The sequence below is a fragment of the Penicillium bovifimosum genome (assembly GCF_028826915.1).
Source record: "Penicillium bovifimosum strain IBT 22155 chromosome Unknown utg000003l_segment0_segment0, whole genome shotgun sequence".
Classification (NCBI taxonomy): Eukaryota; Fungi; Ascomycota; class Eurotiomycetes; order Eurotiales; family Aspergillaceae; genus Penicillium; species Penicillium bovifimosum.
In genome coordinates, this window is record NW_026622712.1 from 2,208,147 (window position 1) to 2,233,064 (window position 24,918).

A 24,918-nucleotide genomic window follows, 5' to 3' on the forward strand; every position below is an offset into this window, starting at 1 on the left:
CATTTCGAGTTCTGTTCCAGTACTGGAGCAATCAACCAAATGAGGCAATACCGTAAGTGAAGAACCATCATGGGATATTACTGTTGAGAGTGTTCCATAGCCTAAGAAGCTAGTATTGGCGTATCCACCCTATGTACCCATGGCCATTCGGGAGCCATGCAGAGTCCAGACCATGAATCAGCAAACCTTCACGGGGGAAAAGACAACTTCCCTCGACAGTTTAACCGGATGAATTCTTACAGGAGAGGAGCTGCCATATCCCCACACTAGCACTAGCGGCGACAGTCGTCTTACTCTTGGCGGAAGGCTTTTCAAGGATCGGGGAGACTCCGCGAAGTGTCTGCAGCATTTGTTTGAGTTTAAGTTCAAGTGCCAAGACTACGCCAAGATTCTCGTGGAATTGCCGTACAACAACCACCTGACATGAGCCTAAGTTTGCATGCGTATCGCATGCCACCTGTGACCTGACCAGAATGCCGGCCTCCTTCTCCCCCACTCCCCCGCCTCCAGCTACCCCGTGGGGTTGAGGAACTCTAATTCCTCCAGCGGGGATCTTACCCGGAATGTCTTCATCGAGACGATAGAATGAAGCCAGCTCGTCTAAGAATTACCTTAAGGGTTAGAGTTATCTTGGCTTTCGGGGCTGGGCCAAGGCCGGGGGCTTCTCCGCGCTGGAAAAAAGATTACAGATGGGACAGGATATATAAGCGTTATCCCATCCGGGGAAGTTTTCACAGGGTCCACAAGATCAGCACTGTTGTGAGCATCTAAACAACAGCCTTCAACATGGTCGTGGTGGGAAAACAGCGCGAGGAAGACCTTGCCGAGCCGGTGCTGGCTAACTTGCTGAGCGAGGACCGTATTCCTTGGTACAAGAAGCGGAATCTGAGAAACCTGTATTTTGTCTTGTTCCCGGCATGCATGGGCATCGAGATCACCTCGGGATTCGACTCGCAGATCATCAACACGGTCCAGATTGTGTATACTTGGAACAAATGCATGTCGCCTCCGATCTACGATCAGCTCTGCAGGAAGCTAACTGTGCGTATTAGATTTTGGCAAGCCAACGGGTGATTTTGTCAATGGACTCCCCGAATACGCGATCGAAGAGAACCTCAAGGGCTTCCTGGGTGCTGCGTACTCCCTCGGAGCTATTCTCTCCCTGCCTTTTGTCCCATACGTCAACCAAAAAATCGGACGACGATGGACGATCATGTTTGGTTCCTGCATAAGCTTAATCGGAGCCATCATCCAGGGCTTCGCCAACGGATGTATGTACCCCCCTTGTCTTATCCTTCCGTGCCATGCCTGACGGTTCTTAGTGGCCATGTACCTTGTCGCACGTATTCTTCTAGGGTTCGGAATTCCGTTCTGTATTGTCGCCGGGTCCTCTTTAATCGGAGAACTGGGTTACCCCAAGGAACGACCGATTCTCACCTCGCTGTTCAACTCCTCATACTTCATCGGTCAGGTCATCGCGGCATCCGTGGGTCTGGGCACGGTAACCATTGCGTCCAACTGGGCATGGCGAATCCCATCTCTGCTTCAGATTGCGCCTGCCATGATCCAGGTCGTGACGGTGATGTAAGATGCTGCCCCCGGTGATGTCCCAGCTGCTCCCCACTAACACACGCCTAGGTTCCTCCCTGAAAGTCCCCGATACCTGATCAGCAAAGACCGCCACGATGAGGCCTACGAAATTCTCACCAAGTACCATGCAGAGGGCGACCGCAACTCGGTCATTGTCAAGGCGGAACTGGCGCAGATTGAAAGTACCATCAAGTTGGAGCGCGAAGCTTCGAAGCAAACCTGGGCAGACATGTTCCGCACCGCCGGTATGCGTCGTCGACTGTTCATCTCCGCGTTCCTCGGCCTATTCACGCAGTGGTCTGGCAACACGCTCATTTCGTAAGTCATCCGCCTGTAGAATCTGGCCCGATATGCCCTTTGCTTCTCGCTAATCCATGTGAATAGGTACTATCTAAGCGACCTCCTGACCATGGTCGGAATCACCGACGGCGTAGTCAAATCCAAGATCAACATCGGCATCGCCTGTTGGGGTCTGGTCTGTGGCACTGCCCTGGCGCTGACGGCCCCTCGCTTCAAGCGTCGACCGGCGTATCTCGCCTGCGCAAGTGCCATGTTGTGCGTCTACATCGGATGGACAATCTCCATGGAACGCTCCCTTAGCACGGGGGCTCAACCCGCAGCCATCCTAACCATCTTCTTCATCTTCGCGTACTCGCCCGCCTACAACCTCGGCTACAATGCCCTGACCTACAGTGCGTGCCCCTTCCATCCCATACTGTGTGCGTTTATATACTGACTTGAACAAGCGTATCTGATCGAGATTTTCCCTTACATGAATCGGTCACGCGGTCTCTCGTGGTTCCAGTTTTATGGTCGCGGCGCAAACTTCTTCGCCACCTACGTGAACCCCGTTGGTCTGAAAAGAATCTCCTGGAGGTGGCTCCTGGTTTATTGCTGCTGGTTGGCGTTTGAGTTGGTGTTCATCTACTTCTTCTTCCCCGAAACTTCCGGCCGCACTCTTGAAGAGCTGTCATTCAGTAAGTTGTTTTCCTGGTTCTTATTCACGAGACAGAGCTAACGTGAACAGTGTTCGAGGGCAAAGAAAAGGCCAATGAGGTCGCTGCTGCCGTCCACAAACAGCTCGATGCTGATGACGAGAAGAATCAGGAAACGGCACATGTCGAGGTTCGAGACACCAAGAATGTTGTTTGATGTGGTCATATTGGCTCTTGTATGCGGATGGTAGGATGAATTGGACGTCTGGGGCATAGGTATCTGATTCTGCTAGGTAGTCTATATGTTAATTTACCTCGTTCTTGATGCAAGTCCTCCATTCTCTAGGTGCATCCACTATCCAAATATTTCTCTACCGGGTAGAGTCAATGTCTTCCAAGGTCCATTGTGGCGGATTACGTGCCATCTATGACATCGCTTGGTGTATCACTCCCTCAACTTTAACTACTTCTGCTGTGACCAGGGAAAATCTGGTTTATTCACCCGGGAGATGGGGTCGGGTGCCGCTATCCTCTATTTAGGCAGATACTAGCGAAGTGGACAATTACCAATTGTGGATTAGAGAAGATGAAGCCCGAGCACCCCGATAATGATACAAAAGAGCCTGAAGTCAGGACTCTAGTCTCCAGACACGAGACAGACAAAGATAACGCCCCCCCCAGATCTAATAATGTACATGTTTCATCCATCTATTTCCTCATGTGTTTGCGAATCTCAGCACAAATTCATATACCCCAAGCGTGATAACAGCCGAGGGCAAAGACCTAAGCATATGGGGTGCCAAGCCACCATATAATCCCGCCATACCTTCCTCCTTGGCGATAGTACGGAAACATTGCACCAAACCGGTATACTTCGGCTTGCCATGTTCCAAGGGCGCCTGACGCAGTCTTGTCCGAGCAACCTAGACACAGACATGTGAGTATGAGACCAATCTCAAGAACAGATAAGAGCGCACCTCATGTGGATATGTCGTCAACCCCGCAGCCAACTTCGCCGAAGACGCAGCACCACTGGTACTAACCCAATGAGAGAATTCATCCCAAAGCGGAGTTCCCTTCCCCTCTGTAGGTTCCAACCACCGACGGAGCCCGACCTTCAGCCGCTCATAGAGCACGAGGTGCAGTGCCGTCTCAATCGAGCCAAGATAGCTTGCGCTCATCCCCCTGTAAAATCCAGCCACGCCCTCGGTCCGGAGAACCTGCCGGACACAATCAATGCTATTTCGATATCGCCGAGTCGAAGGATCACCCGCCGTCGACGCCTTATCAAGTTGCAGCCGCGTCTTGACTAGCCATATAGGATTCGTCGCCGTTGACGACGCAAGTCCCGCACATATAGCAGCCTGTGCATGAACTAGCGGCGAGTCTTCCGCGTGTCCCATTATGTTCGCTGCGATATTCTTGCAGTTCCCGTAAACGTAGAACTTGATCGCCGCCGCCGGGACAACACCAGCCATGCTCGGCCCAAGGCCGCGAAAAAAGGCTCGCCAGCCTTCGGCGCGGTATATTGAGCTGACGATGCGCATTGTCTTGTGATTCGATGCATGGCCGGACTGTGCTAGTTGGGAAGGTCGGGTGGATTGTAGGGCGTCGGGACCTTTGCTCGGCGTTCGGTAGAAGTCAGATTGGAGACGTGTTCGGAGCACGTCTAGTGGTGAGGTCACTATCGCTGTGGCTAGGCCGCCGCTCCTATTGAGATGTCAGATTGATCGAGAAGGATGTCTGTGGAAGACTCACGCGCCTGCAAGGAGATGCACCCAAGATGCGACATTTTTCTTGGTTACAACGGGCGCGGAGCTAATTAGACCTGTCTCCTCGGCACTCACAGCCTTGGAACTACCATTGATGCTCATAGTGCGTCCTCTGCAAGCTCCGCGCAGACCGGATGATAAGATTGCGGAAGGCGGATATCAGCACTTTTTCCGGCAGTATGTTTTTTTTGTTGAAGGCGGTGACACGTGAACATGTGATCGTGTGTGCATAACTTGAAGATTCTCCATTCGGGCCTTGTCGGTCTAAACCTGTTACCTCTAAGGAGTCCTTACTCAGGCCTAAGGTCCTCTCTCATTTGAGTCATTTCTCTCAAATGTCACCTGATAACCCATTCTGTCTCATTGGCAGGTTTGCTCGACTCAAATCAGAAGCTTCTTCGGGTTTCCGGTCCGCGCGGGCCGACGGGCGATCCCCGATTCCCCGAAGCTTTTGGATGAGTGTCCAATGACATGACCACATACTCCGTAACTGTTTCCTGCCTATTTCTACTCTACCCGTTTCAATCCCACATTCTCTGTGATTCTCATCACTTTTCATCACTTTTCATCGCTGTTCATCGTGAACATAGCCTATACGCCTTCCCTACCTCCTCGACTTTCGTCCTTATCGTTGCTGACGCTCAGACGCTGCTAGGGCCTGGATCCGGATGCGATCTTTGCGAGTGATAGCGGCATATGTCTCTGTTATTCATGTATGATGATGTCGGTGTTGGTACTGTGCCGGAGTCTCCATGAATGGCGAGACCACTCCGTCGTCATGGGTGTAGACCAACTTGTCTGTTCGCTTCAGGGGACCGCCGTCCGGGCACGGGCGCGAGTCGGAAGCTCAGCTTCGCAGCGAACTCCTTCACGGCCCGGGCGATGTTCTTGTCGGCCAACTCTGTTCCATCATCGAGGAACTGAATTGTCGCGGCCAACCAGTCATCCTCAGGTACGCCTCGAACAAGGGTCATAGTGGCCACACGGGCGTTCCAGAGCGGTCGGTCTTGACTCATGTTGGCTGGAGAGTCCTCGGCCATGTCCGGCCGGGCCCGGCGGTCCTCTGAAGCGAACAGACAAGTTGATCTACACCCTGACGACAGAGTAGTCTCGCCATTCGTGAAGGCACCGTTCTGCGCGATGACGGTTGATTTCAGCTACGAATCATGAGATCCTGGGTCTTGATACCCACACCCAAGGACGAGATTTTCCCACAATCATGAGCCGTCGTCGGCATCTACCTATGCTGCTCAACGAGGGATTGAGCTAGTATATAAGAAAGATGAGATCGAGAATGCCCTCCTGTCCGTATGGGCGGTGTCTTGGGCTTGCATTGCCTTGGCAAATTGGACATCGTTTGACATATTCCTTGACTTCGTCGTGGATGTTTCGCCAGTAGTACTTGCGGCTGACCATATCGACTGTTCGGGCTCTGCGGAAATGTCCACCTGTAATTGGATCGTCATGCTGTAAGCGCAATATCTCTGATTTGAGCTTCTCGCCGGAGGGGATGTAGTATCTCTCTTTGAAGAGTACAATGCCCTGTACTGTGTAGTGATCATATGGAAACGGGAATGTCGCACCCCAGAGCCATTTGATACCCTTGTGAAGAACAGAATGATACTGTCTTTCTACCCTGTAGATATGTGGTTTTGTACACGGTCCTAACTATCTCGCTTGGCAATTGTGCCCGCCCTGCTTCCTGTCAAACCAGATCATTGTTGTTTTGCGCGCAATAAGAATAAGGTATCGGCTATCGGGCCTCGGGATATTCAGGCGTTTAGGCGGAAACTTAATAAGTGGGCCTTGTCCTCGGGCGTCATTGAGTCATTGCCCACTTCAACCTTCCATCCATCAACTATCCAAGCTCTGAATCTTCCTTCAAACTCTCCAAGCTCACTCAGCTATTCAACATCACTCCACCACCACCATCATGGCTACCAATATCCTCAAACCCCAAACCCAAGCGATCCCAATTACCCCGCCTCCCGAGGTCTCAGCGGAAGCCCCAACAGTCTCCTTCTTAAGCTCAACTTCGACAACGGCCTCAGTCGACCTCGATGCCAAGGCCCCCTTCCACGCCATCCAATCTCTCTTCGACCACCTCAACGCTCACCCGGAAGACATAAGCAAGCTCAACGCAACCTACCCACGCCGCGGCGTCATCAAGACAGCCGCTCTCCACAAAACCGAGTCCGATCATCGACCTCTCACCAACCCGTAACGCCCGGATCCCGGATTCTCTGCACAAAGCTCTGGATCCTCACGGTCTATCCGAAGTCCTCCACTTCTTCGACACCGTCAGTACCCAATATGTCCCGACTATCCTGTCCTCGGTGAGTATTCTCGCCGGCGTGGATCTGTCCACAGCACACAGTTCATACAACATGAACTACCGTCTGTGTGACTACAATCCTTACACGGCTGCTCCTGAGTCTTCCAATGGATGTGGAGAACACACTGATTACGGGACTTTCTCGATTATCTTCCAGGATGGTACGTCTGGCTTGGAGATTGAGGAGACACCTGGTGTTTGGGTTCCGGTTCCAGGTGATGCTATCGTTGTTCTGGCTGGTTGGTGTGCGGTTATCTTGAGTGGTGGCAGGGTTGCTGCTGCGAGACACCGGGTTCGTCGTACCCCCGGCGTGCGTCGGTTGAGTGCTGTGCTGTTCGTTGCTCCGGATTTGGAGGTGAAGTTGAAGCCGCTTGGTGAGAGTCAGCCGGCGAAGGCCTTTTCCGAGACTATTATGAATGGGGAATTGGATGTTGAGACATTCAAGGATGTTATGGGGAAGAGATGGAGGTATAGAGAGGGAAATGAGGAGATTGAGAATGGAAAGTCTCTCTCCCAGGATAACGAGATTGAGAATATGGTTTGGGGTTAATTGTGAGATTCAGGCCTTTACTTATGGGGACCAGGATGATTTTCTTTTTTCATCTGAGTCTGGTGACCTCCAAGCCTGGACTAGTACAATGTAACTATCTGGTTATTACCCACGGGAGCTTTGTATGCCCGATAGACAAATTGGATTTCAGACGGCGTGAATTGCACTATGAAGTATCTGGCCAGGGCGCCACTCCCATACACCTAAGCTTTCACCCAGGCAGGATAGTCTGGGTCAATGACATACCCCACTGGGGCTTCAGAGTCATCGTCGGATTCTCCGTCCAGATCCTCGTCACGCAGCATCGAAGCACAAAGATGAATAAAGGCCAGAAGTTCGAGAATCTGCTGGAGATCGTTGGAATACGTCAAATGCAGCCGCGACCACTGGCAAAGTAACAGTCAGCATACTCCACACCATCAGATAAATTGCAAACAGGCATCCACGTACGTTGAGTCCGCTGTCAATCTCCAGAAAATGGAAGTCCTCTCCATCCGTGCATAGACCGAAGATCCTATGCCGCTTCTTCTTCTCCACCGCACGTCGGGACTGGATCATGCTCATGTACGCCAGACATTCCGGCACACCAAATTCAGCATAGCCTTCCTTCATCGTGACGGCGACGGCACAGAGCTTCAAGCCTTGCTGGGGCTGGCGGCCGTACCACAGCGAGCCCTCAGTCGAGGCACGCAGACTGTACTGCTTCCCCTCGTGGATGAACGGCTCATACCTGCCCTTGGTTCCTCCGAATAAGGGAACGGGCGGTTTGCTAGGATAGCATAGATCTGGGGGCAAACAATGGACAGCGAGAAAAAGTCTGTCCAGCCGGCTCCGTAAGGCGTTGGGGTCGCCGTTGGCATGTTCAATGGTGTACTGGTTGAGGAGGTGACCTAAGTATATAGTGACTAGTGAGTTTATTTGGTTCACGTTTGTATGGAATTTGTGGGGTTGGCTTACGGCAGTGGGGACAGATTGTGATCTTAGTCCAGAACCCTTCGAAGATTTCGTTGGTGTATTCTGTAAGATGGAAGCCTTTATTGACCTGGGAGATGGTGAGATCGTAGGCATCAAGAGGTGTCAGAGGTTTGGGTGTTATCAGTGCCTCTATGTCCTCGACAGTGGTTTTGGCCCTTTGGGTAGACTTGGACTTGGGAGACTTGGCCTTGAGAGTGCCCTTGACTTTGGAGAGACTGTTGCCCATTTTGTGATTGTTGGATGGTAATCACGAGGAGGGAGATGAGGCGCCTGAAATATAAGGCGACGACCTGATATTGTGGCCTGATCCATACTGTGTAGGTAGGCATTGGATGTGAGGATGTCATATGATGAAGCTCTACTGTGTATGGAGATCTTTGTGGAGGGAGGGAGCCGAGTCACCATGTGATGAAGTAGGAAAACATGACCCAGTCTAGTCTCAGCACTCCGAAATTTTGAATCAGTGACTGCCCGTCTCTGAGATCTTATACATGCACTAATATGACACTTATATAATATATTGTGAATGCCATTGTGTCTTTTTATGGGTTGCTACTCAGGTCCTGTTGGTTATGCGGTCTTCCCCTTCGGGAGGTTGGTAGAAATACCTCAAGCTCCCACCTACTTTGTTGGAATTGGAATATCACTTTGAACGATTTCTGAATGGGCTCTTATTATTTGACTCTTTGAGCTGATTGTAGAGGCTTGTGAATTAGATATTGGTTCTACGTAGTTTCCATGGCCCGTGAGGTGGGAATGCTCAATGCCCGGAAGGTATATATCCCTGTGGGGATAGGGCATCTCGTCCAACCTAGTGGATGTTGGTGCATAATATCTGGGCATCGGATAACCACGGGCATCTACCTAAGTACCGGGCTACTGAGAACAAAGACAGAGCTACCTACCTGTCAAAGCATACCTATGGTATATGTGAGAGAACTTCCATAAACCTAGGTAGTCAAGACGGACACGGGTGATGGAACACCCCAGCGTACATAATACTAGCCTGATGGCAAGACCGAAACACTGGCGTAGAAGTATATAGTTGAACTGTATCAGTGTGGCCACTGAGGTACTACCTAAGTACCTATACAAACAGGGCAGTGGAGTGTATACCCACCGTCGAAACGCTGTCCACCTGAGAGAACCACTACATGGCATGCACAGTACAACATATAAACAGAATTCTAGCATGAACACAAGGAAAACGCCCATCAACCAAACAAAACCATACCACCAGCCTACACCACAGCCAACCCCTAAGCCGCCTTCCCCGTAAACGAAACCAAAGCATGATAAGACTCCGTCAACGGCCACAAACCCCGAGCGAAGCCAACCGCCCCGGCAACCAGTAGCAAATAATAAGCCACCGTCCACCCAATCCCCAAAGTCCCACCCGCAACCTCAACACCAGCATCAGAGTCTTCCTTACTCCGAGTGACAGGGGGCCCAATAGGCTCACCAGCCTCCACCCGTCCCCAAAACCGAGGCAGTCCACACCAATTACAGAAACTGTGGATGAGAACCACAGCCAGCAATGAGCCAGTTCGCAAAAACACAAAAGTCGCATACCAGCCGAAGACAGTCGTGTACCCGAATTGGAACAGCGACCGCAGCAGCGCGGCGAAAGCCGGTGTGTCCGGGTGCGTCAGACGGAACTCGTAGAAGTGGTGCACGTGCGCGATGCCGAAGTACAGTGGTGCGATGAAGACAATTCGGCTGGGCGATGTGTGTGCTAGTAAGTGCAGCGGCACGATCGCCGAGCGGAAGAGAACTTCTTCTGTGAAGGGGCCCTGTTGGGGGTGTTAGTATTGGCAGATTCGAGGGATAATAATGGACATAGTAGCAATAACACGGCAAAAAAAAAATATCCGAAATGAAGGTAAGTAAGGAGAGAGAGCTGCTTACAGCGACATAATTCCTCCAGCCAATCCAGCCACCGAGACTCTCTGAGAGTTTAGAACGGCGGAACCAAAATTTCCATTCACCCTCGACAATGCCGCGCTCGAATAGCGGACCCGTGAAGAGGATGGCTGTTAGGAGGAGACCGCGCATGGTCTCGAGTAGGCCGACGGGCCACCAGCCCAACTGTCTGGCTCCCGCGCCGAGAGAGGAACCGCCCTCTTGGACGATGAGGTAGAGCACGATGATGCAGCTGGCAATACAGGAGCCTGTCACTGCGCGGATGCGGGCGCGAATGACGGATGGGGCATCACGGCTGAGACTTGGGGAAGGGCGAGTTGTTGGGGAGAGATAGAATGGCACCACGTAGAGTAGGGTGAGTAGAACCTGAATGGATGTTAGATAGCTTTTTCTTTTGTCTTTTCTTGCATTTGGTCTTTTTCACTGATATTTTGGTGGTTCTAGGTGGTTTACATACAGACAAAATAGCGACCGTCCTCTCCGACAGTGCAGGTTCATCTGGGAGGATTGTTAGCTGACAGCTGGCTCTATGAGTTCTGTAGTCATACCCTGCTTCGAGTACAAACTCTTGAGACGACTCATTATCCCAACTGGCGCCATGATCTCCGTTGGGTGGAGGGATTTTATTTATGGAAAAGTCCATCTTCAACGGTCCAGACGTTGAGGTTCTTTGTTACCCGTACTGTACAGGAGGAGGAATGGTGATTAGCTGGGGATAGTACAATACAGTATGGTACTGTCAGATTAAGCCATGGATGAGTTCAGGGACATGAATGTTAAAGACATGTGATTGTTCTTTATTTTTATTTTTTATTTTCTTCTTTTCTTCTTTGTTCTCTCTACACAACTTATACACAGTACAGCTTATACACAGTACTGTGTTAAGTTGGCTTCATTGCAACAGTTCAAACGAACTGCCAGTGGATCACAGTTAAGAACAACTGGTGGACCGTGCTGACTCAGAATGTGAGCTCTCACATCCCTTGAATATGGCCTCATTTTAAATCTGAATCAACGTGAGGGGATCGTGGACAGAAATTCTCCGCACACGAGTTGGTGCACAGTTCATGCAGGAGTCAAACATTGAATGATTTATTGGCAATGAGCATCTTATTATTGTTCTTCGCTTCTGCCAGGAGACTGACAGGCGCTACCCACAGACTAGTTCTAGTTTCACGGACAACGCACAGGATCCACTTGGCCGTCAGATTCTTTACCCCGAGTATTCTACAACTTCGGTACGGACTACGGAGTAGACTCTGGGTCAAATCTGGGGATGGGAGTATATTGGTATACTACTAGTACTGTATACTAGAATGAATAAAGCCGGGACTACAACAGATAACCCATAGTTATTATGTACTATTAGACACTACACTTAACGTTATACTCCCTTAACAGCGACCAATGGCGTGGTTCCTGCATCCCCCTTGATCATCTCACCTGCTTAGACGCTCACCGCTGGGCAACTGGAAATTCCTCTTCCCCCCTTCCCTCAATTGTCTCATCTTGCGCTTTCGTTGTTTTTGTGTTTTGTTTATTTTTATTTTGCGTTTTAATGATTGTTTTTCTGCTGCTTCTCTCTTAATGGCCTTGATGTTTGAAACGACCACTTTCTGACGACTTCTGCACGTCCACCCACGCTCTTTTTTCGACGAACATCAGCCTATAGACCTACCTGGTCGAACTCGACTGGATCAAGGTAGACCACATTCTTTACATCGCAAGCCAGGAACAACGACATTCTTCAATCACGCTCTTTCGATCCGATCTTGTTTATCGCCCCACTTTCACTCCAGTTTTTGACAATCAGCTTCGCCATTGCTTTTATACGAAACGCCTTCTTTTCCAGATGTTCTAAGTCTCTCTCTGTGTCGAAATAATGTCCTTTCCTGCTCGCTCTACTTCGCCGCGTGCCCGGCGGGCATTGCACGAGCGTAGCCCGTCTCACACAAATGAAAGGTCCCCAACCCGGTCATTGCGCATTGTGGCCGATGAAGAGGTTGATATGTATACCGCAACGCCATTCCCGACCAAACCCGAGCAGATCTTGTTGCCCATGCCCGGCAGACAGCAGCAGTATATCTCAGACACAGGTTTCAGCTATTCAGATCACCAGCTAGGCCCGTCCACGTCAACGTATTCTTCACCGACCTTCAGCTCGGCAGCCCCAAACAGTCCACGAGATCACTCAATTGGCGAGAGCTGGGATGTATCGTCCACCGTGGATACCGGCCACTCGCCGCCGCAGATGTGGGATGACGATCCGTCATCCAGCAAGTCCTCGCTGCCAGAGATCGGATCTGGCAAGGCGAGAGATGATCAATTCGATAGTTCGGAACCCGAGTTTTCAGACGACGAAATGATCGTCTTGCCAACGGCCACACCAACTATCAAAGCCGTGCTATCCGAGCCACCCACGTCGCCAAAGTCATCTGTAGGCTCAGATTCAGTGGCAGGCTACTCCAGCCCGAATCTCGAACAAATTGGTGCCCCATCAAGTCCTAATTTTGTAATGCTGGATAATTCGAGCATGAACTTCCGTCCTGCAACGGCATCTTCCGAGTCAGACCCCCGAACGAATTCGCTTTCGTCGTATCACTCGCGAGGAACTGTTGTCAGACACGCCGGCGCTGCACCCTGGTTCCAGAACGCTTTCCAACCAGCCTCCTCTGACCAGTCTGGAAGCTACCAGTCCTCACCTTTCCATTCCAGCCCACCTGCTCAATCCATCGCCTCATTTCAATCGTCTTCTAGACATCCATCAGGCAGCCATTCACGATCCGCGACTTCTTCCTCACGCAGCCTCCGCTCTGTTTCTGACTTGCAGGCAGCCATCGACAGTGGTGTGCCTATCCAGTACCCCCGCATTCGCGCACCATCGTCCTCCAGCTCCCGCGCCGGCACTTCAGTTACCCCAGAGCGCGATTTCACCCCAGGCCCCGCCTCAGGTCGCTGCAACCCCGTCCTAGCATCCGGCCGTTGGAACCCACATCTATCAACCGTGCCATCCATCTGGTCTTCCGACGACCTGAGCAATCTCGCCGCACACGCAGACACCGACTCAGACCGCGAGATGGCCGAGCCAACCCAACCACCCGCCGCAGTCCTGCAGGCCGAAACGTCCAGATCCTCCGTCTGGCTCGTCGACTCCTCCAACGACAGCGACTCCGAACGCCTCGACAGCCTCACCAAACTCCCCACCCGCCCAATCTTCACCCAAAGCGTCTCCTCCGGCTCAAAACGCAGCAACAGCACCCGCTCCCTGCAACGCCCAGGCACGGGATCAAGCACCATCCTCAACATCCTCCCCACCTGGGCAAAAGTCTACTACCTCCGCGAACCAATGGGTCTCAACTCAACTCTCTCCATGATAGACGGTAGTCGTCCCCCTCCGCCAGACCAGGCACCTCAAACTCAAGCGTCTTCAATCTCGTCCCCGGCCCTCTAAACGTCCCCCGTCCCCACTCCCCAGAACGTCCCCCCTCCCCCGAACGTCCACGAACCCAGCAACGCCGTCTGGAAAGCGACCCGCGGGATCCACGCGCACACTGGGTCCCATCCCCCCAGCCGGACGACGGCGCCTTCACATCCCATCTACACCGTCTACACCACAGCTGGTCCCCGCACCTGATGCCAGATAGACGGACACTCCCGCACTCGGGCAGTCGCTGGCGTGCGCCATCCCTGGACTCGCGAAATGAACCTTTCTTCGGACGGAGAAATATCCAGGTCTACTCCTTCTGCTTTGGGTTTATTTTCCCTCTTGCCTGGCTGGTGGCGGGATTCCTGCCGCTGCCGCCGAAGCCGAAGCAGAAGATGATGGAGTATGAGTCTGTTTCGGATGTGGGCGTAGCGCTTGAGGCGCAGTGCGTGGATTTCCAGTTGCGGAGGTATGAGAATGCGCGTTGGTGGAGGAATCTTAATCGGTGGATGATTTCTTTTGGGGTTGTCGTTGTCGTTGTTATTATTACGCTGGCTGTTATTGGGACTACTACCGGGTTCTAGCTTTCATCTCTTTACGCTCTTACGACTTGTTTCTTCAATCACTGGACTATTCCCATTCACATCTTCATCTTTTCTTATCCTTTTCTTTTTTATCTTATCTCGGCGGTTTCCACGTCGACTGGTTTTATTTCCCTCCTTGCCGTCGATCACTGATCCTGCAGAGTCTCATCTCCTTACTGTGTCGACATTTCTTGACTATTGACTATTCAAACCACTTTCTCTTCTCTTCTCTTTCTCTTCTTCCTTGCCCTTCTTTTTCTCTTCTTCAATTCCATGCACATTTACCCACGACTCCACGATTCCAACGCACATAATATCCCCTTCTGTTTAACATTTTTCTCTACCCCGGCGTCCTCAGACATAGTGTCTGCTGGCTTTCATGTGTTGGTGCGTCCTATGCATTGCGACTGACGGGCTTTGTTTCGTTGCTTTCCATGCCATACGCGTGTAATGGATATACATGTTCTTTCTCTGTTCTTATTTGACTGCATATTGAATATCATTCTTATCCTTCATGCTGAATTGGCCTTTTCTTTCTGTGTGTTGTATCATATACTCAATTTGACATACGCAGACTGGTTACCTGCTATTACCTGTATCAATGGTCTGGAATAAGAGATTAATGCACCGAGACAATAGCTATAAATGCACATAAAGTCGAAACCAACCAGTCGAGAGATAATCAGGCATAGGTCGATCCAATTCGACTCTTTCCCCTTCAATACAATACCACGAGTCCTACAACTTCCGCCCAATCTTCTGCTCAACAGCAACCTTCAAATCCTCCCCAGTAGGCATCTTAACCGTACTCCCCCGTCTAGCCCTTGACTCAATCTCGGCCTTGACCTCCGCAACGACTTCATCAAAGTCACGCTCAGGATCATTCGGCAGACCGAGATCAGGCGGGTGGTGCACAGATTCCGTGCTAGCAGTGCGGCCCACCTGTGGCCTGCTGCGGCTTTTCAGCTGGGCAATGAGGTATTTCCTGAGTGGGGAGAAGGAGGCAAAGGCGAGGAGGGAGACGGCGCAGTTGATGATGCCGTAGAAGTAGATGCGGGACCAGACGGTTACGGAGTCTTGGAAGTTGAGGATTATGAAGGGAGCGACGGCGAAGTTTAGAGTTAGTTGCGTTGCTAGCCAGCTGAGGATGTCGTAGTAGCGCTTGTTTGGGGTGGGTTTTGTGCCGTCGGGTGTCAGGAAGAAGGGGCGGACGTAGCGGCGGAAATCTGGGGATGTTAGTTTCTTGCTTGCAAAATGGAGGGAATGAGAGGGTACTGACTCTTTGCTACAGTCTGGATAAATGAGCCCAGGACAAAGGTCATGTAGTAGCCTGGGTAGAACCCGTGCCAGAGGGCACTGGTGGCGAAGGTAGCCATGCTTGCGCGGAAACCCGGTTTCTTGCCCTTGGGTGTCACGCGGAGGTAGATGTAGTTGCGCAACCAGTGGTTGGTGTTCTTGTTCCAGTTACCGAGGTAGGCGTGCGAGTTCTGCGCCGTCTCCATGGCCCACGGGTCGACGTTCTCCAGTCGGTCCCAGAAGACCTTCCCTGTCTTCGGATCGAAGCCGTTGTATCCCATGCCGGAGAGAATACAGGCACCCTCAGTCAGGGCCCAGACACCGTAGTACTTTGTGCGAGCGGTGAAAGCAAGCATGTGCACAACAAAAATGCGACGCAGGAAAGAGAACTGCAGGAACTTGTCGGAGAGCACAAACTCGGCGTTGAAGTACGAGTTCAGTTTGATGAAGGCGAGGATCCAGAGCAATCCAACGACAGCCTTCTTCGCAGCAGGTCGTCCGCTACGAGGAATCTTGCGCTTCTTCCGGGTGGGTGGCACCTTAGACGGGTCGGTGCCAGGAGGCACGTCGAAGAGCGTGGTGTCGATCCAACGGCGGTAGTCCACATATTCAAACGAGGGTCCGGCAAAGAGCGAAGGGAAGAACATGACGTAGCCCATGTAATCGACAATGCCCGGGAACTGTGTGATGGCAGAGTACTTTTGCGGGTCCGTTAGTCCGTCCTTGGACTGACGACCGTCGTGAATATTCCAACAGAACGAGGTGAGTTTCATAACGAGCACCATCTGGGCTCCGGTAATGTCGACGGCCGAGCTGTCGTCCGCCATTTGTCGTTCAATGTGGTTGACCGACATGTGGCTCATGAGGAAAAGGAACCCAATCCACGGCATCAGGGAGCCATCCACATAGTAGGCGATGGCATAAATGCCAGCGGCACTGTATATAAGCGTACGGAGACCATCCCAGAGGTCGAAGAGTCCGACAACATAGAACAACGAGACGCCGACGATGAAAACATTCTTTTTCCAGGGTTGTCCATCGGGAATTCGTTTGAGGAGGGCGGCGAGGGGATATGAGAGGAGGAACGATCCGATCAGCTTCACTGGAGCTGGAGGTCAGCAACTGCTAGCAATGTCGGAGATTATAGGGCTGGAAGGTCGTACGTTCGTCAATGGATGCACCCGTGAGCCGAGCTGGCAGCTCAAATACTGCGGGGAGAAGTTAGAGGAGCTTCCATAGAGAGAGCAAGGGACATACTCTGATCTACATAAGGCAACATTGTTGACCTTAAGCAGGTGAAACAAAACGAAAAGAAAAGTCCAAGATCAGAGCATGAAGAGTAGAAGAGTAGAAGAGTAAACAGGGAAACGGAAGAAAAACAGCATGTCATGTCACATGCGGCGCAGCGGCATGCGGGAAGGAAACTCCCCAACCAACTTGCCGGCCTCTCCACATTCAACCAACCCCTCGGTCTTCAACTATTCAGCTTCAGACCTCGGATTCCCACTTCTCTTGATTATTCGCCGGTGTCACACCGTGTCCCACCATGGACGTCGTCGCGGCCGCCTCGGGGTACATCTCCAAGATGGTTACCGTGGGCGAGTCGGTAGGAGCTTCGTCATCGAAGATGAAGATCCTCCTTCTTGATAGCGAGACAGTGGGTGATTGACCCTGCTGACGATATGCTGATCACGATCGTTAATCCCTGACTATAGGTTGCTATCGTCTCAACCGCCATGACCCAGTCCGCCCTCCTTAATCACGAGGTTTACCTCATCGACCGCCTCGACAATAGCGCGCGCGAGAGAATGCGACATCTGCGATGCCTGTGCTTTGTGCGCCCATCACCGACTTCTATCCAGTTCTTGATCGACGAGCTTCGGGACCCTAAATACGGCGAATACTACATTTACCTCAGCAACATCATCCGCAAATCCTCCCTGGAGCGACTAGCGGAAGCGGACAGTCACGAGGTCGTCCAGTCGGTACAGGAACAATTCGCCGACTTTCTCGTCATAAACCCGGATCTCTGCTCTTTGGGGTTGGGCTTCCCCTTGCAAAAGATATGGAGCAATTCGCCGGATTTGTGGAACCCGGATTCACTACAAAGAGCCACGGAGGGTGTGCTGGCGCTGCTTCTCGCGCTAAAGAAGAACCCCCTCATTCGCTATGAGAAGAACAGTCTATTAGCACGGAAATTGGCGACCGAGGTCCGATATCACATCACGCAGGAGGAGCAGCTGTTTAATTTCCGCCGGACGGATACACCGCCTATCTTGCTGGTTCTCGACCGTCGCGATGATCCTATCACTCCTCTGCTCACGCAGTGGACGTACCAGGCGATGGTGCATGAAATGCTCGGCATCAATAATGGCCGTGTAGATCTACAGGATGTGCCGGAGATTCGACCGGAGTTGAAGGAGATTATCCTGGCTCAGGATCAGGATCCGTTCTTCAAGAAGAACATGTACCAGAACTTCGGCGACTTGGGCCAGAACATCAAAGAATATGTGGAGCAGTACCAGACCAAAACGCAAAGCACGGCGAATATTGAGTCCATTGCGGATATGAAACGGTTTGTGGAAGATTATCCTGAGTTCCGCAAGCTTGCGGGCAATGTGAGCAAACACGTCACCCTGGTGGGCGAACTCAGTCGGCGCGTTGGCGAGGATAACCTCCTCGACGTGAGTGAGTTGGAGCAGAGCTTGGCATGCAATGATAACCACTCCAATGATCTTCGTGTATGTATCGTAGACTGGATATGCTTCGGCCATTTACTCACCTTTCTCTAGTCACTACAACGGATTATCCCATTGCCAACGGTTCCCGCCGAGAATAAGCTGCGTCTGGTAGCTCTCTACGCCCTGCGCTACGAGAAGCAGGCCAACAATGCACTGCCGATTCTTCTCGATCTCCTCGTCACAGCAGGCGAAGTCCCATCCCACCGCGTGAACATCATCCCCAAGCTCCTCACCTACCACCACTCCCTCCAAGCGCCCCCAGTGGCAGGCGGCTTCACCGACCTATTCGAATCAACCTCCTTCTTCTCCGGCGCAAGAGACCGCTTCAAGGGCCTCAAAGGTGTCGAAAACGTCTACACACAGCATTCTCCCCGACTGGAGGTGACTATCCAAAATCTCATCAAAGGCCGCCTAAAGGAGCTGCAGTATCCGTTCCTCGAGGGTAGTGGACACACGCGGGACAAGCCGCAGGACATCATAATTTTCATGGTTGGCGGCACCACGTACGAAGAGGCCAAGATGGTGGCGCAGGTCAATGCCAGCTCCCCGGGTATTCGAGTTGTGCTTGGTGGCACCTCGATTCATAACAGTACAACATTCTTGGAAGAGGTTGACGATGCAGTGGGCAGCTGGCCCGAACCCGGACCCTCAACGGCTGCAGGACGGCTACGACGGGAAGTAGGGCGATAATCATATGTCATTTATTATATTGGTAATGGAACCACATTTATATCGGTAGCCCGGCAATATCGAGCAGTTATAGAATTAATTCACGTTCGTCACTAATTCCCACCGTAATGAAAAAGGTGGGCCATCCCCAGATCCAAATGCGGAGAGCTTCATTTTCCCTCTCCCCTCATTAGACCTCCAACACATCATGGAGCACATATCCCCAAGAGGGGGTCCATCCTCCCCAACCTCACGCGAAACAAGTCTCCATCTCCCGTCGACAACCGATCCACCCGGCCCTCAGAACCCCCCGAAACCCCTCGTATGGCTGGTATCAACCCCTCCACTCCGCAACGAACCCCCAGCTCAACCCAACTAACACGTATTCTACCAGATCTTCGGCGCAACCGGCCACATGGGCCGCTCCATCGTGAAAACCGCCCTAGCAAACAACGACCTCGTCGCCGCAGTCGGCCGCACCTACGAAAACACGCCCGCAGCAATGAAAGAGCTCGAATCCACCAGCTGCATCGGGCTACTCTGCGACGTACGCGCACGTGAAACCGTCAAACGCGCCATCGACGACACAATCGCCCGCTTCGGCCGCATAGACGTAATAGCCAATTGCTCCGGGTACGGCGTAATCGGGGCCTGCGAAGACCAAGACGAGTACGACATCCGCAACCAATTCGAAACAAACTTCACCGGAACACTGAACATGATCCAGCTGTCTCTGCCGCATTTCCGGCAGCGGCGCGCGGGTCGATATCTGATTTTCAGCTCGACGTCTGGTGCTCTAGGTGTTCCGGGACTCGGGCCTTACTGTGCGTCTAAGTATGCGGTTGAGGGACTCATGGAGAGTATGCTTTACGAGGTTGATAGTTTTAATATTAAGGGGACGCTCGTTGAACCAGGTCATATGCGCAGGGATGATGTTGGGGATTTGGTTTCGTCGGGTTTGGACGATAGGCATACTGAGCATCATCTTTCGGCGCCGTTGCCGCTTTATGGGCATTTTTTGGTTAAGAAGCCCAGTGAGCCGTATAATACTTCGACCTCGCCGGCGGCCCATGCGAGACGGATGCTTATGTGGTTGGGGGATAAGCAGCCGGCTAGTGCGGTTAAGGCGGCGCATTTGGTTTGGGAGTTGGGGCATTGTGCTTATCCGCCGTTGAGGTTGATTTTGGGGACTTATGCGGTCGAGAGTATTAGGGATCGCTTGAAGTGTATTATTGAGGAGATTGAGGATTGGAAGTATCTTAGCTTTCCGACGGGGGAGATGCAGCCTGCTCGTGAGAAGTCTTCTGTTCCTGAGGAGGGTGGGGAGGGGAGGGGTGAGAGAGGGAATGGGTGATTTGGTCTGTGTTTGGTGATGTTTTATAGGACATCAATCATATCATGAGAGGCGTTGGTGGACACATTCTGAATTGGAGCCTTTTCTGCTCTGTGCTTTGCTGTCTGGGATACGCCCTCCCCGGATGATTCTCAGCGGAGCTTCTCGGTACAAAGCTTCTTCCGAACAAGGCCTGCACTCTTCGTTGCACGTCTTGTCCTCGAATCTCGTGGCGAAGGGGAGGCTGTTTCGCTATACATCGAAATGCGAGCTTTGCATCTTGCCCCTCCGCATATGCTATACTTCAAGAGCAGAGATACTCTCACCGTATACGAAGTATGCGGTGGTGGTCTAAGTTCACAACTTCCACCATCGTATACCGAGTGACAATGTCGATACTTCTTCCAGGGTTTTCTCATACGAGTGAACAATAGACTAGAATCATGATCAGAAGGCGAGTTCCATGAAATGCAAATAATGTACAAGTCTATAGTAATACAGTTCCCACACGGAAAAGCTCAAAACACAACATTCACAAGTTTCCCCTTGACAACAATAACCCGTCGTCTCTTCTCCCAATCATTCTTCTCACAAAGCCACGACCTGCCCTCAGCAGTCTCCAGCACCCGACTAACAATCCACTCCTGTTCTTCCTTCGGCGATGTAGCCGCCTCTATGCGCGGAATCGTAACCGCACAGCGGAGCTTCCCATTAATCTGAACGGCGATAGTTTGGCCGCTGCGAGATGAGAGGGTCTCAGCTTGCTCCGGGGTAAGGAGGTTGTTGGGCCAGGGGAATGAGAGGATGGAAGGCACCGGTGACGTTGTGGTGTGCAGAAGCTCCCATGATTCCGAGGCAAGAGCCGGGGCGATGGGGGCTAGCAGACGGAGGAGAGATGAGAGGGTTAGGTATAGGATGAGAGGGGATGTGGCGGGGGCTGAGGCCAGGGCGTTGGTCAGCTTGATTAGGTCTGAAATGACGGTGTTCAGGGCATATGGGTTGCTTTCGATGCAGGTGGTAACGGATGCGATGGTGTTGTGGGTGGCCAGGATGGCGTCGGCATCGGAGTTGCTTAGGTCCTGGAGGGATGCAGGGAGGGGAGCGGCGTGGGTGGTGGGGGAGTTTAGATCTTCTGCTGAGATGGAGAATGATGTCTCTGACAGGGATTGCTGGGTGTCTTGGACTAATTTCCAGAGTCGACCGAACCAGCGTTCTACGCCGACGATTTTGGTTTCATCCCATTCTAACACTTCGCTGACTGGAGCGGAGAAGAGGATGTGCGCGCGAGTGGCATCGGCACCGTATTTGGATGTGGTAAGCGTAGGGTCCACGCCGTTGTACTTGCTCTTTGACATTTTCTCGAAGGAAACATTCGGTGTGACTTTGGTTCCCTTGATCAAAGGCTTCTCTGGATTGGTCAGATCGACTTCTGACGGGAGAAGGAAGCGACCGGTTGAGGGCTCGCTGAGGGTTTTTCCGTGTACCATTCCCTGGCTGAGTAGCACTTTGAATGGTTCTGATATGGCAGCAGAGTCGGCTGGTGACAGCTCAGACTGAGAGAGGAACTTGTAGATGAATCGAGCGTAGAGGAGATGCAAAATGGCATGCTCGACGCCACCAATATAGACATCTACCGGCTGCATCACTGCAGGGGAGAACGGCGCTTTTTTATTAGCAGGGTCTAAGAAACGCAAGAAATACCAGGATGAATCAACAAAAGTATCCATGGTATCCGTGTCGCGTCGGGCAGGACCATTGCAACTGGGGCATTGTGTGTGGAGCCATTCCTCCGAGGACTCCAGAGGATTACCCTTCTTTCCCTTGAGCCAGTCTCCCTCGATCTTCGGCAGTGTGACTGGAAGATCCTCGGTGGGTACCGGCACAGGCCCACAGTCCCCGCAGTGAATGATGGGAATTGGCGTGCCCCAGTATCGCTGGCGACTGATCAACCAATCCCGTAGACGCCAGCTCTCGACGAATTCAGCCTGGCCAACCTGTCCCAGGTCATTCACGATGCGTTTGGATGCCTCTTTGGAGTGCAGCCCTTGATACTTCCCGCAGCGCGAGGTCAAGAAGCCCTCTTGAGTGAAAGCCTTTGTTTCTGGCGTCGGGACAGCACTGCTGTCTTCCTCTTTTCCTGTTGGCTTGGCCTCGATCACAATAGGGATTGAGTCAGAGTCAACGTTCTCCTTGAAGAACGACATGTCCCTGGTGTCATGGCCCGGGACGCCCATCACCGCACCCTCGCCATAGTCGCTGAGAACGTAGGGTGCCGCAAAGACAGGAAGCTTCCTCTGCAAATGGCTGGTTTCTGTGTCGATCTTGCATAACGGGTGAGATACTTCAACACCGGACAGCCGATATCCAGCTTTGGAATCCGGGGCAAACGATGAAGCATCACTCAGGAATTTGCGAAGTGACTCGTCCTTTTCGGCAGCCTTTAGCACGATAGGATGATTCAGGGAGAGTGCCAGATACTCCACGCCATATAAAGTGTCTGGCCGGGTAGTGAACACATTCACATCGAATTGTGCATCTTCTGCGCCTTTGATAGTAACCGGGAATGTGACTTTCGCACCATATGATTTTCCCAGCCAATTCCGTTGCATCATCAGTACACGTTCCGGCCATCCTCCAGCAAGAGAATCGAGGTCTTTCAGAAGCGCCTCCTTGAATTCAGTGATCTTAAAGAACCACTGTTTCAGATTCAATTTCTCGACTTTAGCGCCAGACCTCCATGAGAATCCATTGGCATCAACCTGCACGCAATCAGCTTCGATCAATAAGTACCCTCTGATCCCGACTAACCTGCTCATTTGCCAAGACCGTCTTATCGATGGGATCATAATTGACCAGCGCTTCAGCCTGGTACGCCAGGCCCTTTTGGTACAACATCAGAAAGATGCGCTGAGTATGTTCATAGAACTGCGGCGAACATGTAGCCAATTCCTACCCCGTATCCATTAGCCATCCCATACCAAATCAAACCTCCCGGATAATGCAACATCCACATACGCGATCCCAATCAAACTCCGCCGAGATACACCTCAATTGCTCCTTCATTTTCTTAATATTCTCTTGCGTCCAAACCGCAGGGTCTACACCCCTCTCAATCGCCGCATTCTCCGCCGGTAGTCCAAAGGCATCCCACCCCATAGGATGGAGCACATCATGTCCGCGCATTTTGTAAAATCGCGAGATGACATCTGAAATCGTGTATACACGTAGGTGACCCATGTGCAGCGTGCCAGACGGGTAAGGGAACATGGACAGAATGTAGGACTTGGGGTTCTGTGTCGGTTCGGGTGTTAGACGCTGCACGGCTTTGTCGCTTTCCCATTTCGCGTGCCATTTTTTGTCAAGGGCTGGGAGATCGAGCTTGCGTGTTGAGGTGCTTGCGAGGCGGGTTAGGGTGTGGACTGGTGAGAGGGCTCGGAGGGCAGGACGCGTGTGGAATCGCCCAGGCGCGATGCCGCTGGTTAATCGGAGGCGTGAGAGAGACTGCATGGTGGCTAAGATGTTCGTTATATGTCCATTTTCATTCAAATATTGGAGTAATTGGAGTGGCGGCCACCTCCACTGGTAGTTTGAACGTTGGATTTTTTTGAGGCGCATCTTCAAAACTTCCCCGGAGCCCGGATAGCTTCAACCCCGATTTGGACTAGCGCACAATAATGGACCTTCCACACCTTGTTCGATCAAGCACATCAACGGTACCTAGTACTACTACTAGTAGGTACTAGTACATGTAGGATGTCTTCAATATGTCTTCACCGCCCATATCCGTCTACGTACTACCGTTCGGCTGCCGGTTTCTGATTGTTCCTGTGTAAATTCCCCCAAGGATCCCCATACTATGCATGGCCGTAGGGGCGGTGCGGTGTGTCCAAGGGGGTGTTAGAACTTAAGCCTACTTGTCTAGTCAATGTAAGATAGCCTACATGATGTACGGAGGCCTTAGGTTACGGTTAATGAGGATATCATCAATCATATCCTAACCACGTGGTACGCGCGCAAATAGACATCTACGCTAGTCCATAGACAGAATAGCGTCACTGCTAGCGTTATTGACACCCATCGTATTATTTAGAGGCCTTCTTCACTTCCAAATTCCTTGCATCTGCATACCTCCGACTTTCACAGATGATATTTCATTATATCTACCCTCTGAGCCTGCTTGAGTTGACTATCCCTGTTATCTGTAATACCAAAGATCAATGCTGACAATGAATAGGTTTACAAAGATAGTCATTCCCACTTGTCTTAGTGTCAGACTGGGATACACTGGGATAAGGCCTCCCTAGGCCATAAACACGAACCTTGGTTTGTAAACGTGGCAAGCTGCCCAGGGAGCGAGCTTTGTGTTGAGGAGCCATCCTGCGAAGGCGCAGAAGGCTGTTGTTTCATGGTGTTTGGTTAGATAGAGCCACACGGTGAATATGATGGGTATGAAAGAATATCTTACAGAGGCACGATCATCGATGAGACTCCAGGAGCCACTGGTATGCATTGCCAATGCCAGTGGAGCCCTTGGTAGCAGCGGACGGCCTCCGCAAGTTGTCGACGGCATCCTGGGTGCTATATTTGCAATGTATCTCTGCAACAGCATATACTCACGTCCAACGTCGCCGACGGCGTCGACTTGACATCCGACAATGTCGAATCGATTATGTCGCCCGTTGCGGTGTCGCCGTCGTCGCCCGTTGCGTCGTCGCTGTTGTCGCCGTCATCGCCGTCGCCGGCCACAAGCCGTTTGTTTATTATTGTCAAGATCTCCGTGCTTCTGCGATA

The 24,918-nt window shown here is 51.9% G+C and overlaps 10 protein-coding genes across 10 annotated transcripts; 4 read left to right on the forward strand and 6 right to left on the reverse strand.

The window, feature by feature from the left end:
* Positions 1-786: 786 nt before the first annotated feature.
* N7515_003884 (uncharacterized protein) lies at positions 787-2,742 on the forward strand (the record flags this gene model as incomplete). The annotated part of the gene is made up of 7 exons (XM_056664628.1): positions 787-969; positions 1,064-1,271; positions 1,323-1,584; positions 1,639-1,908; positions 1,975-2,282; positions 2,337-2,567; positions 2,618-2,742. The coding sequence occupies 7 exons, from the start codon at positions 787-789 to the stop codon at positions 2,740-2,742; spliced, it is 1,587 nt and encodes a 528-aa protein (XP_056523685.1).
* Positions 2,743-3,241: 499 nt separating this feature from the next.
* N7515_003885 (Mitochondrial carrier protein) lies at positions 3,242-4,399 on the reverse strand (the record flags this gene model as incomplete). Its single annotated transcript, XM_056664629.1, has 3 exons — positions 3,242-3,448; positions 3,503-4,235; positions 4,284-4,399. 3 exons carry the CDS (start codon positions 4,397-4,399, stop codon positions 3,242-3,244), a joined length of 1,056 nt encoding a protein of 351 aa, XP_056523686.1.
* Positions 4,400-5,073: 674 nt separating this feature from the next.
* Positions 5,074-6,016, reverse strand: N7515_003886 (integrase zinc binding domain-containing protein; the record flags this gene model as incomplete). The annotated part of the gene is made up of 3 exons (XM_056664630.1): positions 5,074-5,454; positions 5,660-5,933; positions 6,009-6,016. 3 exons carry the CDS (start codon positions 6,014-6,016, stop codon positions 5,074-5,076), a joined length of 663 nt encoding a protein of 220 aa, XP_056523687.1.
* Positions 6,017-6,230: 214 nt separating this feature from the next.
* On the forward strand, positions 6,231-7,182 carry N7515_003887 (uncharacterized protein; the record flags this gene model as incomplete). Its single annotated transcript, XM_056664631.1, has 2 exons — positions 6,231-6,517; positions 6,603-7,182. The coding sequence occupies 2 exons, from the start codon at positions 6,231-6,233 to the stop codon at positions 7,180-7,182; spliced, it is 867 nt and encodes a 288-aa protein (XP_056523688.1).
* A 203-nt stretch (positions 7,183-7,385) lies between these two features.
* Positions 7,386-8,383, reverse strand: N7515_003888 (uncharacterized protein; the record flags this gene model as incomplete). The annotated part of the gene is made up of 3 exons (XM_056664632.1): positions 7,386-7,568; positions 7,633-8,087; positions 8,140-8,383. The coding sequence occupies 3 exons, from the start codon at positions 8,381-8,383 to the stop codon at positions 7,386-7,388; spliced, it is 882 nt and encodes a 293-aa protein (XP_056523689.1).
* Positions 8,384-9,416: 1,033 nt separating this feature from the next.
* On the reverse strand, positions 9,417-10,680 carry N7515_003889 (CAAX prenyl protease RCE1; the record flags this gene model as incomplete). Its single annotated transcript, XM_056664633.1, has 4 exons — positions 9,417-9,950; positions 10,066-10,446; positions 10,538-10,578; positions 10,629-10,680. 4 exons carry the CDS (start codon positions 10,678-10,680, stop codon positions 9,417-9,419), a joined length of 1,008 nt encoding a protein of 335 aa, XP_056523690.1.
* A 1,282-nt stretch (positions 10,681-11,962) lies between these two features.
* N7515_003890 (putative serine-rich protein) lies at positions 11,963-14,088 on the forward strand (the record flags this gene model as incomplete). The annotated part of the gene is made up of 2 exons (XM_056664634.1): positions 11,963-13,460; positions 13,487-14,088. 2 exons carry the CDS (start codon positions 11,963-11,965, stop codon positions 14,086-14,088), a joined length of 2,100 nt encoding a protein of 699 aa, XP_056523691.1.
* Positions 14,089-14,826: 738 nt separating this feature from the next.
* On the reverse strand, positions 14,827-16,663 carry N7515_003891 (lysophospholipid acyltransferase; the record flags this gene model as incomplete). Its single annotated transcript, XM_056664635.1, has 4 exons — positions 14,827-15,314; positions 15,368-16,486; positions 16,548-16,592; positions 16,642-16,663. 4 exons carry the CDS (start codon positions 16,661-16,663, stop codon positions 14,827-14,829), a joined length of 1,674 nt encoding a protein of 557 aa, XP_056523692.1.
* Positions 16,664-16,930: 267 nt separating this feature from the next.
* On the forward strand, positions 16,931-20,148 carry N7515_003892 (Short-chain dehydrogenase/reductase SDR; the record flags this gene model as incomplete). The annotated part of the gene is made up of 4 exons (XM_056664636.1): positions 16,931-17,041; positions 17,100-18,125; positions 18,177-18,803; positions 19,189-20,148. The coding sequence occupies 4 exons, from the start codon at positions 16,931-16,933 to the stop codon at positions 20,146-20,148; spliced, it is 2,724 nt and encodes a 907-aa protein (XP_056523693.1).
* A 497-nt stretch (positions 20,149-20,645) lies between these two features.
* Positions 20,646-23,634, reverse strand: N7515_003893 (leucine--tRNA ligase NAM2; the record flags this gene model as incomplete). Its single annotated transcript, XM_056664637.1, has 3 exons — positions 20,646-22,886; positions 22,936-23,076; positions 23,143-23,634. The coding sequence occupies 3 exons, from the start codon at positions 23,632-23,634 to the stop codon at positions 20,646-20,648; spliced, it is 2,874 nt and encodes a 957-aa protein (XP_056523694.1).
* Positions 23,635-24,918: the final 1,284 nt, after the last annotated feature.